The 19,884-nt window shown below is 42.9% G+C and overlaps 2 protein-coding genes across 5 annotated transcripts in view; both read left to right on the top strand.

The window, feature by feature from the left end:
• LOC308145805 (disks large homolog 5-like) overlaps positions 1–6,831 on the top strand; it is a gene marked incomplete at its 5' end in the record, with an annotated part of 31,413 nt that extends 24,582 nt beyond the window's left edge. For both annotated transcript variants that reach the window (XM_080517377.1, XM_080517376.1), the window contains 7 exons: positions 241–411; positions 974–1,170; positions 1,468–1,611; positions 1,717–1,844; positions 2,492–2,601; positions 4,679–4,788; positions 5,792–6,831. In XM_080517377.1, the coding sequence (XP_080373503.1) occupies positions 241–411; positions 974–1,170; positions 1,468–1,611; positions 1,717–1,844; positions 2,492–2,601; positions 4,679–4,788; positions 5,792–5,895 (964 nt within the window). In that variant the 3' untranslated portion in view covers positions 5,896–6,831. The remainder of the gene's footprint in view (positions 1–240; positions 412–973; positions 1,171–1,467; positions 1,612–1,716; positions 1,845–2,491; positions 2,602–4,678; positions 4,789–5,791) is intronic.
• Positions 6,832–8,047: 1,216 nt separating this feature from the next.
• Positions 8,048–19,884, top strand: part of LOC308145394 (calcium-activated potassium channel subunit alpha-1a-like) — a gene marked incomplete at its 5' end in the record, with an annotated part of 87,686 nt that continues 75,849 nt past the window's right edge. For all 3 annotated transcript variants that reach the window (XM_080516814.1, XM_080516813.1, XM_080516812.1), the window contains 2 exons: positions 8,048–8,281; positions 18,834–18,977. In XM_080516814.1, the coding sequence (XP_080372940.1) occupies positions 8,048–8,281; positions 18,834–18,977 (378 nt within the window). The remainder of the gene's footprint in view (positions 8,282–18,833; positions 18,978–19,884) is intronic.

Below are 19,884 nucleotides of genomic sequence, written 5' to 3'. Positions count from 1 at the left end.
AAAAGCCAATAAAGTTCCAGCCTTTAGATTTCTTAGGATGTGTTAATGTCCTTGGCACACTGTCGTGTTTTTGATTGTTTGAAAGGCCTCATGAAACTGCTTTAAAGCACCTTTTTGTCTGAGACTGGACTTATGAAGGGTTAAATCTGACTCAATTCAGTGTTCATATGACCAATGTCCTTGTTTTTCTGGAGACAAGAAACATGTCCTTTCTGATTGGTATCGATCTTGTCTTGTCAGGGCACTTTACGAGCGGGTGGCAGAGGTGGAACAAGAGCTGAGCTTCAAGAAAGACGACATCCTCTATGTTGAAGACACGCTACCAAACGGCAACTTTGGCTACTGGATGGCCTGGCAGCTTGATGAGAAGGCACAGAAGCTGGAGAAAGGGCAAATTCCAAGCAAATACATGTATGTGCAAATTGGAATATCTCCCTCACTTCTGCAAGAAGAAAAGGGGAGCGTCAAACATATCCGCTCGGAGCCAAAATCGACCGTCGCACGGTCCATTCTTGACTTTACCCAGTGTTAAAATGACAAACAAAAACATTAACTTAGCTTATAATAGTAATACCTGCTGTTTCCCAGTGTATTTACTGCAGTATGTGCTGCACAGCGAGAGCTCTTGTGAAGTGAAATGGCATACTGTGAGGATTCAATTGTGAAAACATTCATGATGGTTTTTACCAACGTTGTCTTAAAAACGGAGATGGTGGCAGAAGATTTCAGAGATTTTTGTCAAGTCGGTACTTGAATTTTTACTTTCAAAAATTTCAAAGTAAAAAAACCAAAAAACTTCACTTCATTTTGCCTCAAGACATTCCTATAAGTAGCATCATATGAAATTATACTTGCAAATAGTGTTGTGTGTTGCTCCAGAAATACATTAAGTTTAACACTTTCATACTCATCATGCTTACATGTTGAAGCACAGATTCTTCCTCATATGAACATGCCGATTTGTCTCCACCAGGATGGACCAGGAGTTCTACAGAAAACACAGTATGGTCGATATGAAAGACGACAACGGCACCAGCAAAACTCTGTCTGCTGCGGCTCGCAGGTCATTCTTCCGTCGGAGGCTAAAGCACAAGCGAAGTGGATCCAAAGACGGGAAGGACCTGATGGCTCTGGATGCCATAAGCACAGACTCTTTGCCAATCACAGAGGGTGAGAAAAGCCTCCGTCTCGCTGAAGTAATGTCCTCTCTCAGGATTTATTAGTCTTGCAACCAGATAGAAGTGAAAAATGAAAATGTACTTGGCTGATTTGACTGGAGATTATGTGTCTCCAGATTTGTCCGGCAGCTCTCTGATATGAAAATGTGACCGCGAAGCAGAGCGCGGCCGTAAACCAGTAGCCAGTACACAGACGTTAATATCTGTGGTTATTAGCTGCTGCTGTATCGGGATGCCTCCTTGTAGATTTCAGTTAATATTGTATTTTCTTCTTTTATTTCCTGCTCAGACGGAGTGAGCCTGATGTACCAGCGGGTTCAGAAGGTGGAGTGCGCCTCTCCTCGGCCTGTGCTCGTCTTCGGTCCTTTAGTGGAGGCCAGTAAAGAAATGTTGGTGAACGAGGCTCCCGACAAGTTCTGCCGCTGCCTGCCTGGTGAGCTGGAGTACAGCGGGTTTTTCAATAGACTTCATCGGTCACAAGAAGCTACGCAGATACTTCACGAGACGGTTTTAAATGCTCATTAATTTGTGCTTGCAGAGATTATGAAGGCGTCGCAGCACGCAATAGAGCGGGGAGTGAAGGACTGTGTGTTCATCGACTTCAAGCGGAGGAGCGGCCATTTTGACGTCACAACTGTCGCCTCAATTAAAGAGATTACAGAGAAGGTCCATTATTGTCTTTGTATTTTGCTATACTTCATACTTGATCAGCAATGTGGCTTCTTTTACAATCATAAACTACAAAGTCATAGTTGCATTTCAATCATTGTAATTTCGAATACAGTGATTCATATATATCTGCAAGAAAATTGAAAACTGAAACTGATCAAAATCTCAACTGAATTGTTAAAAACCCCAATTAAACGTTTTAACCCCTTATCCACCAAATGAACCAATTTGCTAACTTATCATGTCCCCCCCCCCCCCCCCCCCCCTTTTTTTCTAAATAGTGGTAAACTGATGGACCTACTAGAATGTCACCCCCAAAAAAGTTCTATTTATTTAATGGGTGCTACTGTTGGATGTCTGATAAAGGCATAAACACTATATTGTTTGGTCCCTGTGCTCAAAATGCCCTTTGATTAATGCATTTAAACTGGTCTCACAATGAGGGTTAATTCTGTGATTGAGTCAGTGAATGACGCTTCATGGTCAACATGCTAAACTTGAGAGAGATAGTTGAACGTTTAACCTGCATTTTGTTTTAAATCTTAACTATTCATGTAGAGTAAGATGAATGTCATTTGCTTTGTTGCCTCCACGCTAAATCATCTTTCAATCATGCTATCTTTTGTTGTCATTTTCTCTCATAGGACTGTCACTGTTTACTTGACATTGCCCCTCACGCCATCGAACGTCTCCACAGCGTTCACATCTACCCAATCGTCATATTCATTCGCTACAAAAATGCCAAGCAGATAAAGTGAGTAGTCTTCATGCCTTTTTGATCTTTTATTCCACTTTTTTTTTCCATTTTTTTTTTTTTTTTTCCTGCTTTGAAAGAATCTCGCATTTGTTTCGTGTTTCGGTACCACTGCGTTTTGTGCTACTGAAGAAAAGTGTAAAGTGAGGGTGGATGATTTAAAAAAGCAAACAAACCTTAAAACGAACAAACTTTCAACACGTGCTGGCGTTCTCATCGTATCTTCGATCACTCGCTTATGAAAAACTCGATTAACCTTTACGTTCATTGCAATTCATAAAAGCAGCAGCTTCTGCTAATGTCACGTTCATACATGCACCCTGTATACGTAAAATAACTGAACCGCCTGATTTTAAGCGTCATTATTTCAGAAGCCTTCTCCCTCCCAGCGGCTCCTGCTGTTTTGATTGGCCGATGCAGATATCAAAAGATGCCTCCGCTGGTTCATTTGTAATCGCAATGGGGAGATTAAATCGGCTGAACCGTCGGTGTGGGACTAACGCACGCACACACTCCCAACGAGGACGCGCTCATCTCTGGCAGGAACAGGCTTCCTCGGCCACGCACGCACACACTGCGGCCCACAGATCTATGAAACGGTGCAGCAGGCGAACATGGTCGAGATTGATTCCCGCTAAGCCTTCACTGTCATCAGCGGAGTGCCAGCTGTCCAGGGAGGGGCTCACTGAGCCTGGAGCTCCACTTTTTTTTTTTTTTTTTGTGTCGTGGGTGGCTGAAACGCCCGCTGCAGCTTCCACATACATGCATACACACCTCCCACTGCCGGCCTGCTGCCGCTGATGGAGGCTCAAGGTTTTTCATGGGCTTTATATCCTGTGGGAGGCGTCGACAGACCGATGTGTTGTCGGCATACTGAGTGCCGGGGAGCGAGGTTCTGGGTTAGGTCAGACGCTCCCGGTGGAAAGTGGACATACGACTTTTCTTAAGACTGTGGAGTGAAAGAGTGGGCTGCGAGGGTGAACAGAATGAAATGCCAGCTCTACTGCAATGTGTATCCTATAGTTCTCACTGCCCACTGAGGACAGTTTTAAATATTACTGTTAGTTTTTTTTTTTCCTTTAAAAAAAAAACAAAAAACTGCCCAGTGTCTTTTTGGATATTCTTTTAACCCAAATGTTTATATTCAATAAAACACTAACTGTTATAGTGCTAATAAAAAGCACATTAGCTGAAGAAACCATGCAGTCTCTGGTCGAACAGAATCCCGTTTTCTACATTGAAATGCACTCCTGAGATTACAGTATATCTGGACATGCAATTTAAATTATTCATCTATCATCTATATGCACATCATCACTTGAACCAAACTGGCACGCAACAAGCTCCTATATCTGGTCCCTGACTGTATCCACTAGTTAACCCAGGTTTGATTCAGTGGGCGTATATAGTTGTCACTCAGAAGAGATGTCTGATGTGAATTAATGTGTTGCTTAATTCACACGCTTATTTATATTCCACCAATTACAACAGAGCCATCTCACAGCGCCATCCGTCGTCTCCGCTGCTTTATCCAGTGCAGGCCTGTAGGGGGCCGGATGGACGGGTCAGCAGTCCATCATAGGACAAAGTCTCCCACACACACTTGCACCCACGGTCCATTTGTTAGTCACAGCGTAACCTCAAATGCATATTTTTAGACTAATCCATCCATGCACATTGACAACTTGCAAACTTCACCCTGGAAGCTCAACCCGGGAAACGAGGACATTCCTGCTGCGAGGTGAAAGTGGTGACGCCACAGCGCCGTACGGCTTCACATCTAAACACAACATAGAGATGAAATCCAGCAATCTCACTTGAGAAAGAAGAAACACCTGTGATGGAATGAGACCGTCATGCGGTGGTTTCCACTTGTGATCGTGCTCTTGAATGAACCTTGAGGGTATTTCAACATGACCTGCGCTTTATTTTCAACCCCAAGTGTAAATGTGGTTGATAAAATGGTTTGCTGTAGTGAATTATGACTTGGAAAGTCAAATCTTCACTGTCGTTCCTCTGGAACTTAAACTATTTTGCTGCGGAGAATACTGACAGCTGCTGATACTTTCTCCCTCAGAGAGCAAAAGGACCCTTTGTACCTGCGGGATAAACTCTCTCAGAAACATTCCAAGGAGCAGTTCGAGGCGGCACAGAAAATCGAGCAGGAGTACAGTCGCTTCTTCACAGGTTGGTGGACATTCCTCTCTTCTCTTGGAAGTCCTGACATTAATTTGAATGCTGCAAGTTTTCACCAAAATGCCAGTTGCCAATTGAGAATCGTGCTTGGAGTCTGGTGCCGTTGGTTTAAAACTGGAGGTGGTTTGAGGTTTCTGGAGCACAATGTCTCTTGTTTTTCCAGTTTAAGATTGTTGTATCTGGAGCAGCAGACAGACTCCAACCACCAACTGTCCAGCTGATTAATGAGCATATAAACTAAGGGCTTTCGCCCTGAACACACTCACGGGGAGCGCTGGACGCCCGGCCTCCGCTCGTAGTTACAGCCGGAGAGAGAAGCAGGTCACATCCTGCAAGAACTGAAACTGTTTCACTTCAGTAGTTTAACTTCATCATAAAGATGAGATTAGTACAATTCTGAAAGGAGAGCAATTGTTTGATTAGAAGCAGGGAAAACTCTTTGTTTCTATTCTTTTTTTTTTTTTTAGATCATAAAACTGTAAAGTATGAAAACGTTGGCGAACACACTCAGTTCTGGGAGTTGTGCCAATGTGCAGTTCTCCCAAACTGAAACAGTATTTTGAACGATTAGAAGATTTTTGCTGTTCACTAATTCTGCCTTCAAATTTTAAATTGATCCAATTAAACTCAGAAAACTCTGAATTTTCAAATGAAGTTATGGAGTACAGCCTGTTGTCTACAACTCTTGTATATGTACATATAACATCTTTTGAAGAGTGTCTGAGGGATTACATTTGGAATTGGCCACAGAAATTAGATGGATAAAATATGAATAATCCTTTGCAAGAGATTCATACATGGGGATTAAATCGGCACCATGAACTTTTAATGTTCCTTCATTGTGTAAGTAACATCAATTACACGATATAAAGGAACGAGAATTAAAGCAGCGATGAGCCAAGATGTGGCGAATGTTTGTTCTGTGAAAGAAAAATTCTGACGGTGGCGTTTTTATTAAATGCAAGTCTCCCTTCCCGCCCTCCCTGTGTTGCAGGCGTTGTCCAAGGAGGCAGCGTCGCCTACATTTGCACTCAGATCACGACCATCGTGGAGCAAGAACAGAATAAAGTCCTGTGGATTCCAGATGGAGCGCCGTAGAAATTTGCCTTCACTAAAACCCACCACGCAGAAACGTTACTAGGCAGGATGTCTTTATTTTTTATTTAGTTTTTTTTTTTTTTGGTAATTTGGTACAGTTAGCATCCTGAACTATTTTTCACGTGTAGCAATATCGGCACTGACGATGATCATGCAATATTCCCACTACGATAGTGATGTACTGTACTACAGCTAGATTTGTTTACACTCGTATTTAATACTTGAATGTTTTACTCTCCCTAGTGTCTCGTAGCACTCCTCTCCTCTCTAATCCTGTTTTACTCCTTTGAAAATGTTGGACCACAGGAAGACTTTTCTTTTCAGATGAAGATGGAATGAAGCGCAGAGTTTCCTTCTATATTTATCACATTTCCCTCCATGTAATTTATCTAATTCAATCAAAGATGTTGGTTCTGAACCTTTTGTTATACTGTGTTTTAGTTCAAAGGAAGGATGCTATTTTCCAATTAATGTTCTTATTTATAGAGGAGACATTGTGGCAACTTTGCTTTTTTTTTTTTTTTTTTTTCATATTGTGTCGCAGTCTTGTGTTTTTATTTTGTCGGAAGGAGCCGTTTTTCATTTCAGTCCTCAACTATGTTTGTGCCAAGCTAAATAGACTTCTTAATCACTACTTTGTTGGGTTTGTTAACGCCTCATCTTCCATTTTAATTCATACTGTGGGTTTGCTAGTTTCACCGTAGCTGTCCCAGTTTGTGTTCTACTGGTATTGCCAATATTATTCCTCTTTTATCAAGTGGATGTTGTTGCTTTGTAATGAAGGGATGTTTTTATTTTTGGTTCATGGTTGGCTGTGAGTTACACACGTTTGACATGTACCTGCTCAGTAAGTCACAAATCAACATTTCATCTTAAAGTCTGATGAAACACTTCAGGTCAGGTTTTCTGCTGATGAATTATAATATTTCTATAAAATATTAAAATCACACTACAGTTAATGAAACGTTGTGGTTGTGTTCACTCCATTCCGACGACTCTCCCAACGAGTGTCAATACACTGTTTGGACACCAGGGGGAGTAATTGTCCACTTTAGATGTGCGATAAGACTTGGGATCACTATTATTGAAAAAATAACTGACGGATTTTTTTTTTTTGTATTAATTAACGCGTTGAACAATCGATTAAACCTTTTTATGGCAAATTAGTTAACTGATGCCTTTATCTTGAGGTCTGAACTGTGTCTGACACATAGGGGCATAATACATTTTGTAATGAAGAACATAATGTGCCGTAAAATCCTTTAAACACACAGGTTACTTACTTTAAAAAAAAATGTTTGTTGCTTTTAGTCGATGTAATTTCAGTCACAAAAAATCTAAACCATATAGATGGACCTCAAAGTTGGAGCTATACAAAATTGATGAAGCGGCCACTATAAATAACCAGACATCCAGATAAGCTTCGACGTCTGCTCCGGATGGCTCCTCCCCCGCTACCTGTAAATCTGCGATGCCATCTTCCAACAAATGGATGTGACTGTCGGAGCCGGAGAGCCGAAGATTACCCACAGGAGACGACTTTTTCCTATCCTTTTTTTTTTTTTTTTTTGGTTTCTCCATGAAATCTACTGAGTATGAGAAATAGTGGGCTTTGACGCGAGGCGCGCATTCAACAGTGCGCGGCGCGCGCAGCGCGAGTGGCAGTGGAGCTGCGCCGTTCAACAAGGTGGAGGAGTGACTGCATCCATCGGCTGCCGACGGCAAACACCTCAGTGTTTATCCCGCAACTACGATTTCACACCTGGGGACTGTGATTGTAATCTTTGAAGTGTTTGTGGAGTTTTTGGGTGTAAAAGGGGAGGGGGACAAAAATGTGATTTTTACGCACAGATCGAAGCGGATGACGCGCAATTCCAGACGTGAAAGCGCATCATAAAAAAAAAAAAAAAGACGCATGACTGATATCTCGATTTGGAAAGAAGTTTCTCCGGTCGTGTCTGGTAATTTAAAGTTTCACCTCCGTGCGTGTGGCACCGGCAGATGAGACGGCAGAAGGGCGGACTGTGGTCGACTCGACATGCCTGAGCCGTCAGGGCATCAGGGGGCGCTGGCCGGAGCTCCCCAACGCGCCTGAATCCCAGTGGACTTGTTTCGCTCCGAGGGGGGGTTGGCCCGTGACCAGAAGTCCACAATGCCGAAGAACCGGGAGAAATTCAGCCCGGATCCGTCCATCCACATATCCAAGATGAACGTGATCATCCCGTTTTCTCCAGATGTGCCCTGTGACAGCAACGGGCAGCGGATGTGGTGGGCTTTCCTCGCCTCGTCCATGGTCACTTTCTTTGGGGGGCTCTTCATAATCCTCCTGTGGAGAACCCTCAAGTACCTGTGGACTGTGTGCTGCCACTGTAACGCTAAAAAGAAGGTACGTCGGGGTCAAACCACGAGGCACCGCTCGTTTAATTAAATTCATCACGGGGGTTTAGTCTAACAGCCAATGCGTGACAACAGAGCGTTCAGCCAGTTTGATTTATGAAATGGGCTTGTAATTAAATCTGCGTCAAGGCCCCACCGACACAAACTACAGTGCATGGCTCTCGGTAATGAACTCCTGGCTTCACGCCTCACACAGTAAAACCGTGAGATACAATTGTACTATGATGGACATTACATATGTAGACTGATTGATGATGATACACATAGCTGACACCTGTAGGAGTAAATTTTAGTTTGCTGGAAAAAGGCTGGTTTAAACCTACATCCTACGCATCAGCTCACAGAAAGCTGTTGGGGAAAAAAAATGTTTTCAGGGAAGAATATCAAGAAAGTTGTGTTGACTGGAAGTTCATTATTGCTGAAAACGGTGAGAGGGCTCAGTGTGAGTTCGAAGTCTTCCCAAACTGTCTTTTCAAAAATCATATCGAGGTTGATCTGGATAATCCACGTACCTCCCCATGCATGCAATCACCCTGTAAGCACTGTGTGCACTGCACAGTCCACCAGAGATGAGCAACTTTGATTGTTGTGAAGGCAACGAAACTCCCTTCTTCACAACCAGAGGGCCAAACTGACTGAACACTCCTTCAGCAAGAACATAGTTTCTGTTAACTCCTCTGATTACACAATATTTTACATTCGAAATGATGTTCAAACGTGGTTGAAATGATTTACCCTTTAAAAAAATTTCTGAGCCCACATTTCTTATCAGCACTTATTTAAAATCAACTCACAGGTTACGAAGACGTCACCCGGATGTTATCTGAAGCATTTCGGTCTGTTTAAGTTTTAACTGGGAACATGGGGGGAAAATAAAGATTAAGAACGTCCTGAATATCCTATATCTCAGGCCTATGCCATCTATTCTGTGTCCTCATCGTGGACTGAAATCCTGTTCTGCAAGACATCCTACGATGCATCTGCACTGCCATTTGACAGATTTTCCGTTCAGGAACGGTTCCGCCTGTTCCCCACACAAACGGAGAGGCCTTCTGCCGCTCCTACACAGCTCAGATGTTCCACGTCCACATTCTCTTCTCATTAATGTCGATCGCAGGTTAACCCTTGTGACACAAATAAACTAAACTCCCCGTTCCATGGAGCATTAATGAGGCTTGCAGCCGGCGGCTTTGCTATAAAGGAAAGTTTTAGCCTTGACTCCATAATCTAAAGTACAAAGATGCAGCGTGCTGCTTAATGCACGGACATTTATTGTGGCGGGAACGAGGAGGAATGGGAAAGGGGGCACGTTGGGTGTCGCTGACCTTTTGAATGGAGAAGTCTGTATCATTTCCATGTCCTGGATTGAAGCTGGTTGCAATAAAGGCCACAGCTAATAATTACTCTCATTAGTCATCATTTGGTGGTAAATAAGGGGGAAGTTGTGGCCACCAGCTCTACAAGTCTTGATATAAAATTAAAAGAACTGGCAGCGAATCTGAATCTTCACATTGCTAAAGCAAGTCCACCCATGATCTTGCTTGAATATTGCTCAGTTTGCCAAAGCTTCTCTCTCTTCTTCTTCTTTTTTTTTTTTTTTTTTTTTGAAATTCATCTGCTTCCTACCAAGTTTTATTTATAGACGTGTGGAAGTGGAGGAGAAAACAAATCAGGATGAGGTTGTTCATTTCAGAGTCCACAGGCGATCAGTGTTTATGTGCCAGTGCAAGCGAGCAATCAGATTTCGTTGTTTTTTTTTTTTTTGGTTTGTTTTTGTTTTTTTTTGTTCAGATCCGGTGAGCTCCTCCACCAACCTGTTGAGTCACCCGGAGACGGGTCATCCTTTCACTTCCAAATCTCCCCCGCTCGCTGCCTTTTGCTCTCCTGGCATTCATTTCCCAACTCCTGCCCTGCTTTCTCCTCACTCTCTCTCTCTCTCTCTCTCTCTCTCTCTCTCTCTCTCTCTCTCTCTCTCTCTCTCTCTCTCTCTGCTCAAAAGTGTCAGAAATGCAGTGTCAGGTGCATACCGTATGTGCCATATGAATCAGTGTTTTTGTTGCTAAGCAACTAGCAAGCAAAGAATTTCATTATAAGGGTAAATCTCTCTCTCTCTCCGTTATGCAGTTGTCTGCCTGTCAGTGAGATGTGGCAGGTTGTGTTGGAGGAAACCCCCCCCCCCCCCCCCCCCCCAGTCTCTGCATGTCATTAGCAGCCTAAACATGGAGCTTTTAGTGCATTATTCATAGATGGGAGTTGATAATCCGTTTCCTCCCTTTCTGATTCTTTAGTTTGTTTTCCCCCTCGGTGGGGCGTTCACTGCCCTGTTCTGTTCTGCTCTGTTCTGTTCTGACGGCTCTTATGTCTGTGGGACTGAGCCTCTGTCTCTGTGTTCCCCCGTCTGGCAGAAATCAATGAAACTCATCATTTTGTGAGGGCCTGATGAATGACTGCTATTATCCGTCTAGGAAGAAGAAAGGCCGGATTTGTGCTCATTGTGCCGGATGACGAGCCGCCGTGGCTCTGCTGTCGTGTTGCAGACTCGCTCTTCGGATCTCGTTGTCGAATCTGTGTTCGGCGGAGCTGCCGGAGGTGACACAGATCACGTCTCCAATAGTGGGCCGACGTTTGAAAGCAAATGTACCATTTTGTGAAGGTATTAAAAAGAAGCCCCACGGCTCCAACGGTTATATTACGGCTCAGGGATGGAAGTGCTGCTGGCTCGGTCCATGACTTTGATCTACACTGAGGGGGGGAAGAAAAAAAACCTCTTCATGGATTGAGATTACATTTTTTACAGATATCCACGATCGCCTCAAGATGATTTTTTTCCCCCCCTTTCTTAAAGTTGCAAATCTCTTATATTTCTCTTTTTAAAACCAGCATGAAGTTCACAGATTTGGTTCTGAGGGGAGTGTCCTGCAAGTATTGGATGGATTTTGATGGCAGTTCTTACATTCTTATCTGGAACATACAGTCAAAGAGTATTTCATTCACATATCTGTCATGCTGGACTTCTGTTGGGTTTACTTTACTTTTAATATTTCAAGTTAAATAAGACATTTCCCAATCTAAACACTGCAGCCTCACTATTAGGTACGGGTTGTAAACACTGCACTGTCAGTGTGTGAACAAAAAAACCCCTGAAAAAGTGGATGTGACAGTGATGTGTCATGAAAGTCGGGAATTTAAGTAGAAGCATGCAATGATGACTTTCTCATCTTTACCAATTTCTTGAAACAACAGCCTGTGGAGGGTATACCACAACAAATGTCAACATGTCAAAAACTGGTCATGTGATCTTGAGCATCAATTACAGTTAGAGAACGGTTCGACTTGTCGTCCCGCTGAGGCATCAAACTCTTCTGGAAGGGCGGCCATCAGCTCATCGAGGCTCTGGGGTACAGTGTTCCGAGCCTCAACATGGCGACTGCTGATCCCAGAGGTTTTCCTATGAGCTGGAGCATTTTCGTTGAAATTGAGACCTGTGTTGTTTACGTAGCAGCACAACGACTGGGGTCTGTGCTTGTCACTGTGCCATTCACAAAGTGTCGGGCAGTTCTGTATTGACGAGACACACCGGCCCACGCTGTAACACCACCACCTCGTGCTTGTCTGGTGACGACGGTGGCGGATGCCCCGCGCTCTTCTTCAACATCGTAAACCCTCGCTAGTCTGTGGGAGACGATGACGCCTGAGTCTGCTGGTGCGTTCAGGTACCCTGGCAGGTCGTCCGGCACACGCTGAGTTAAATGGTTTCCAAAAGACAAAAGGCGTCCACTTTTTATTTTACAGGCAGAAAATGTAAATAAATGCAGATATAATTATAGTTAAAAGGGTTAATTTGTACTTTGAAAGCTGTGATAGACTTCGTAAAATCATCTACATGTTCATTAAATTGATCCAAAACCATTTTTCTGGTATCGTAGTCAACCCCCACCCCCACAAAGTTACTATTATGATTATTTAATGTTAATAATTTTACTTGAGTTTAATCCAGCTTGCTGATTGCATACATGTAACATAACTACACCTCAGATTTTGTCAAGTAAAAATGTTCCAGTTATCATTATTGTACAAAATAATAAAAATGTGACTCTTATTGAAATAAGTTATGTCCTAATCCTCATATAATGGAAACTAAACAAGCCTTTATGTTGCATCTTTAAACCTTCCTGTGTAGTTCTGCTGCTCGCCTGAGTTTATATTCAACATAGTTGAAAGTTTAGTAATCAAGCAAGATCATATTGACAATTCATTAAGACATTTTTGGACCAGCTTTTGGTGAATTTTGTATTTCATCATTAATCATGCACGTATGTTATCATGCATGCTTTATCAGTGTGTGAGTTTATCCAGCTTTCTTTCCAACAACATGCATTTGAGGCTTCTTGCTTTCTCTCATCTTCCATCTCAGGTAAACAGTATAGAAGACGGATGCATGTTTTTATGAATTAGTTTCCAACGTATGTGAAATCCAGGTCGCTCACAGCCTTCTGCTTCCATCTGTCTCTTCCAGTTTTGATTTGGTGTCTCTGGATGAATCTGCTGGTGGGCAGGGAGCGCAGGCTTCAGATGGAGAGTTGTTCTTGCGATGCTTTTAAGTGCCGCCTGAAATAATTGTCATTATGAGGCGAGTGCTCCAGACCAGACGGCGGTAATTACGAGTCGGAAAGTTGGAAAAGTTGAGAGGCTCTCATACCCGTCGAGCACGCATGCAAAACAGCGACGGCTCACGTGGCGTGAACACATGCAACACAACCTCCACATTTATTCACATGATCCCCCCCCCCCTCCCCCCCCCCAGTCTCTGAGACACAAATAGTATCTATTTAAATGTATCTTCCACCTGGAGTACTCAAACACATCACACACACATACACTCGCGTGCTGAACTTGAAGAAGAGCTGCTGGAAGGCGGGGTCATTTATTTAACATCGAGGCCCTCCATCGTTTGATGGTGTCCTCTGCAATTTAGCCCGTCACTCTTCGGCGTTAAGAAAAGGAACCATATTCCTTGTAATGTCTGTTTAATTGGCCGTGTAATCAGTCAAGTATTAGCTGCCCACATTGCATAAAACAAGCAGCGAGCCGCATCTCGGCTGTCAGCGCGCCATCTGGGATCCAACAAATGTTAAACATGTAACCACAGTGCCTTTTCATGCACTTATTAGTCACCGAGACAAAAGGCTTGCTTAAAAAAAAAAAACCAAACTGCTTTTGTTTTGCATCTCAATGCTATTTTCGTGTCTGTTTGTGTGAATAATCCGCTATGAGAGCAGTCCGTTCACTTTTAGTCACGTTGAACCTCTAATTACACCCAACGTTCATGTCTTCACACCATTGTTGCCTTCAATTGCTAAATAGGGTCAGATTACTTCCTCTACACTTAATGCTAATAGAATACTGAAGTAATTGTGCTCACTCGGTTGATGATTCATTGTTTGCAGGAGCATATAACTAATTACCATATATGAAACAGCTCAGATCACAAATAGTGACTCATACGTTTTTCTTTCCCACCCATTTGAGAATGTATGGCTTCATTATTAACATGATTTATGTTAATTCATCTTTAAATAATTGATTCTTTTTTTGGGGGGGGAAATTGTGTCACAAGCCACAAGTTCTATTCTCGTTTAATGCCCCGGCTCTTTGAGGGATGATTGTGGTGGAGCCGGAGATAAAGACGAGCAGTGCTGATCAATGACCTCTGGTGTCGGGAAGACTTGACTCAGGAGGGAGGGAGCGAGAGAGAGAGAGCGAGTGAGAGAGAGAGAGAGAGAGAGAGAGAAGAACCTAAATCTGGAGGCTCAGACGACTGATCAAAGTGTCAAAGCCAAGACGGACGGCCTTTAATGACTGCATGTACTTTTCTGGTCCGTGTCGCCATTAAAAATGCATCGCATCTTTTTTCATTTCATTCAGAGGAAGTCCTGTGAAGGATTATTTAACCTTCATGTTTAGTTTGAGAAATGACTTTAAACCTCAGCTTCGCCTGCTCGCATGAAAAAAATTCCATCGTGTCTGATTCGTTTACATGAAGAAATAAAGGTGTGTTAATTTCACATAGTCACTTAATAAGTAAATACAAATGCCTGATTAAACTGTCAAAATCTGATTTTGCTGTTTGCATGACTTCCGAATGAAGAATTTATGTTTTATAATAACTGAATCAAGGCTTTACAGGAGGAAAGCAAGTAGTGGCACGAATGTCAAAAATGTGTTTTCTCCTGCGTGACGTTCAGATGAAGTCGGCCATCGTAGCCTTTTAAAGAGCAATTGGACACTGGAGTGTCATGAATCATAAATCATTAATCTTTGACCTCTGTTCTTGGTGGCATTCAAACTATCGTGACCACTTTTAGCATACGTTTTGAGATTTTAGTCATTAAAGTGCTGCAGGGGAACAGCGAGATGCCAATTAAACCCGACCTGACGGCTGCGACGGTTCTGCACCGCCTCCGTCACTTTGCTCATTAATGCAGGAAAAGTTTTGTGTCACACAAATCATTGAGATGTGTTTGTAAAATGGAGGAAATTAAAAAAGCAAACAAATTAACAAAAAAACACCTCTGTGACATTGTCGCTTTATTCCACGAATGTTTTGGAAATTAAAAACGAAGGATTCAAGTCAGACTTAATGTCAATGTTTCAGTTTACATACTACAGATGGATGACTTTTTATTTGAGGCATACTAATTCTAATCTACAGTAGCACACACCCTGTGCTGAAGATAAATACATTTTAATCACTAAAATCTTGATAATAATCTCAAAAATGATATTGTGACATTACATAATAGATTTTATAATTTATAATGACCATAAGATCAAATATGTGGTTTTATTGGCACATTTTTATCATCTCGAGGTGAGTAAATGTTACATCTGATGCTACACAACAACTAATGATGTTTTCAAACATAGAATTTGGGTTAATCTTTGACATATCAAAAGAAGGATCATATGGAAAATGACTCCTTTTGTGTGCGTGTTTTTTTTTTTTTAACAGAACAATGATATCAAGTAAAAAACTGTCCGTGAGAAGGTTAAAAATACTGAAGGTTTGATAGATTTACACCGTAAAGCAGCAAATTCTGTCCTAAATTGTTTGCAAGGCTAATAAAATAAACTGATGCCAGAGGGTTCAATTCAATATAATATAATATATAAGCACCATAACTTTTTAGACAGAGGATCACAGCCAAGATACATTCCCACAATTTTAACAATGAACTGTAAAATTCAGGTCTGAGAAGAGTTTGAATGAATATTTATGTAAATAAGGTCATCCTTAAAACACATCTTGTAATTAATTGTATGTGAAGCCAAATAACAACAGTTTTGGTTTTAGCTCCGGCCTTTCAGATTTCTTCTGGGTAACCAAGCGAAATATGTAAAACCAAATCCAAGATGTTTTGCTTGTTCTCCTCGATAGCTCTCGACACTAATTCAAAATGTACCTGCCCGATAAAACCAGGCAGCATTTGTTCTCCGTTTAGGCTCAAACTCCGTCTGATCCACTCGCCCTGATCTTCTTAAGACGACTCAAAGGGGGAGATTTAACTGAACTCCTACCAGAGGTTTTGGTTTCAAGGCCAGTCTGATAAGAATCTTTCCTCAAGTCAGAATCTCTCACACAACCTTGGGAAGTTTCAGTGCTTAGGTTCACCAACGTGTGCAATAAACTCCCAAACTTGTTGTTTTTTTGTTTTTTTTAAGTGCAGTTTCACAGAATCTCTCATCCTGTATCTTGTTGGCTGCGTTTGCATCTAAGTGAACTGGACATGTTATTATCGTTTTATCAAGTTAGCCGCGGGGCCCGAGGAAGTGTCACGTGGTCTGATGGTGGTCTGCTCTGACTAATGGCTCCGAACATGATTGAATTTTCTTTGTGCAGCCACCCTCTGTGTTTAGTAATAACAGGGGAAATAATTGAACTCTGAGGCCTTTGCACTGGGATGAAGCTGCTGTTTCCAATTGGAGTCGGGATCATTGCTTCTCTGGACTCTACTTCTTACATTTTTTCCGATTTATCATTCTCTTTTTCACATTGTTACTACTCTCTTTTCCGAAAACAAAAATCTAAAATCAATTTCACTCATTTAGCAAAACTACATGCTTTTCCGGCCATTGTTCTTTTCTAATGATTTTATTCTACTAGCTCCAATCATTCATGTTACAATTAAAGCTCCATTTGCTCGTTTTAACTTTGTATCTTGTTTGTCCTCCACCCAAAACCAAATCTACTTTACAGGTCTGAAATTAAAAGGACTCCATGCACAGCCCACCCACGCACTCTGTTTGACCGAGTTGTTTTCCATCCTGTCGTATTATGAAAGAAGCAGCAGCTGAGATGAGCTCCTAATAGAAACACACTTTATTTGTTGGCGTGTTCGCCACTCATTTGTCTTCCTCCTAAAACCGGGCCGCCTCCGAACAGATGCCCTTGTTTTCTGGTCACAACTGTGCGCCCCATTTTTTGTGTGTTTCAAAAAAGAATCATCCATCCATTGTTGGTGCGGTGTGGCTGCCGCCCTGCGGCTTTGCAGCGATTTATGGCGGCCTGGAGCCCACGGCACATGCTGCATGCCGTGAGTTTTTTAAAATCTTTAAACTTTTTTTTTTTTTTTTTAAGCCGGCCGTCCCTTTTGGAGGGGACACGCGACGGCCTCGTTCTGCATCTGGGGAATGTGGCACGTCGGAGTCTTGGCCGTCAACGCCGCAACAAAAGAAGGGTGTCGTCATACTGTATGAATAGCACACATGTAAACAGCACGCAGTCATTTTTTTTACAACTTTGAGAAAGGCCTGCGAGAGAGAGAGAGAGAGAGAGAGGGAGGGTGGCGTGCGACGTCGTTGAGGTGAAGGAGGAGCAGAATGTCGTGGGGTAAAGAGGGTGTTCCATCGGGGAACGTGGATAACCTCTGTATCCTGTCTCGATTTCCTGCTCTGCGACTCATGTCAGTCCCAGCAGACAGAGAGAGACACACAGAGAGAGAGAGAGAGAGAGAGAGAGAGAGAGGCTGGAAGATGGACAGGCAGAGATGCAGGCAGCCCACTCAGTGGAGCAGAAACACCAGGAGCTCAGCGGCTGCCATGGATACACTCCTGGAGTCTCTTCGCTGGCCGCCCTCTCCATGTTTACTGTTTGCGCGCGTGCGAGCGAGCGAGCGAGCACGTGCATAGGTTTATTCTGGAGGCCAGTTTCGCTATAATAACAATGATAATGTATGTATCCGATCTTGGTCTGTGCGGCCGTCAATCAAATAACACGCGGATTGTCGTCGTCGACAATCCGCGCAGCGTCGCTCGGCGGCGTTAACTCAAAGCCGATGCGATGAATTCCGTTTGATGAGCAGAGCACGTTGTCTTTTGTTCGTCATTGTTTTCAGTCCTGCCCACACAATTTTAATATTGTGATCTGCTTTCAGAAGCTGCAGGCACTTTGGAGAAAAATAGTGATTATACCAGAAGCTCTGAAGTGTTTGAGGAGCGTTAGCTAGGTGCTATTGGAGACCAAAATAGACCTGAACACACGCTAAATACCAGTGTACATTCTCCAGATGCATGACAACGTGGTAATGGTTCTCAGTATCTGCAAACATACTGAAGAAAGACCAATTACAATAATGTAGGTTGAAATATTTCAATATTTATTTATTGTGATTATTGTGGGAAATCATGTTGGCGGAAATCTCCTTTATGGTGAACAAGTCACCGGTCCATCACTGGGTTAATGCAATAAAAACCACCCAAACACTCCTAAAGGTACCGAACAATCAACCAAGACGAGTCAAGACAATCATCATCCTTTTTTTTTTTTTTGTTAAGAAGTTTTTTTCCTTCTTAACTTACATAAAGTCTCCTTTGCACCAGTGGGAACTCCCAATACCTTTTACTTGAACATGACTGGAAATTGAAGCAGTTTTCACACACTCACACTCAATGCAAGAAGGAATGGCTGCTGAACGCAGGCATGAAATCAGTGATCTCCACCTCAAGAGGCTTTTGTAGGTTTTATTTTTCATAGAGGTACTTTAGGTGCTTCGCAGGGAGGGAAAAAAAGAGATTTATGAACTCCTTAAAGGCACGTAAGATGTTAAAACTGCAAAAGGGGAGAGATAATACACCAAGCAGTCGACTGGAATCAGAGTATCTTCTCTGTTGTTACTTTTGTCTTCATTTTTTTTCGAGAAACAATTTCCTTCTCTGTGTATTTCAGCCATATTTCAGCACTATGAGGCTCAAGTTAATGCCCTTACAGACATTTATATCGCCAAAAAAATAGAGTATAATGGCTGTAACCACGCTATCCACTATTGAATCCTCGTATTCCACAGTATAATGTGTTCTTTGCAATGACATTTTTGGAATTCAAAAGTCATTTGTACCAAACAGAAAGAAACTGTCCCTTAAATTGCTGTTTCAGGTTAAGCTCCTTTCTAGTTTTAATGTCCCCAGAAACTTTCTTGCTTTCGTGTGTCACGAATCCCTTGGAGTCGAACTCATGCTGCTCTACTTGTTCTCCTTTCATGCAGGAGGTGCATCGGATCACCACGGGCGACGGCATCAAGCGCACGGATAAGGATGAGGTGGCGGCCAGCGAGGTGGGCTGGATGACTTCGGTCAAAGACTGGGCCGGAGTCATGATATCGGCTCAGACGCTGACGGGAAGAGTCCTGGTGAGTTGAGACTCTTAATGTTTGATTGACGCGCTCAGTTGCACGGAGCCGGCGTTCGGATGTCAGTGAGATGAGGTGTGACAGGAGATCACGCCCCCCCCCCCCCCCCCCCTCCTCCACCGAAACCTCCGCATGACAGTGAGGCTGTGGGGTTCAACTCCCTCCAAGTGTTTTTGTTTTTTTTGTTGTTTTTTTAAAAAAAAGTATCCCTCCTCATAGTCGAGGTGAACTCTTCGCTCGGGAGGAGTTCGTGTCTGACGAGCCATGAATTTGCTTGGATTTATTTTAGCTGGTCTGACTCATAAATATATCATTTTGAAGTGGGTTATCTCTCAGATGGGGAGGCAGACGCATCAAAACAAATCCGGGGCAACAAAGCGGAGAGATTTAAAGGAGTGCATTAAGGTGATGCATCTCATAATGTCCTCAGACGACACAAACAGATCTAGGAGGATGGAGCGGGGCCGGAGTACGGCGCGCAACCTGTTAACCATACGAGCAGTGCGATGCACCTGCTTTTCTCTTGTTTAATTGCATTTCTCTTGGAGTGCGCAATGAGTTTGGCGGTTAAGTGCTCAGCCCCTTGCGAATACTGAGACCGGGGAGTGATGAAATGAAATGGCATGAGTGGGAGGACCATGCCAAGGCTTGCCGCAGTGCCGTAGGCCTGATCCCACTTTCACCCACCCCTTTAAATGTGGTGCCGAATCTGTAGCTGGCTCGTCGTGGGGAGGTTGTTAATCATGAAAGCTGGCTGAGCAGCGCACTCAACTCCCCAGGTCTGATGGGGAATATTAATTAATGTTTATATCTGAAACCATGAGGGGGAAAAGGAGTGACGGAGTACGATGGAGAAGAAAGTGGGATGTCGATTTCAAATACGACGTCGGACAAAACTTGATCTGCG

This window comes from Blennius ocellaris, assembly GCF_963422515.1.
Source record: "Blennius ocellaris genome assembly, chromosome: 21".
Classification (NCBI taxonomy): Eukaryota; Metazoa; Chordata; class Actinopteri; order Blenniiformes; family Blenniidae; genus Blennius; species Blennius ocellaris.
This window is presented reverse-complemented; position numbering and strand designations above follow the sequence as displayed.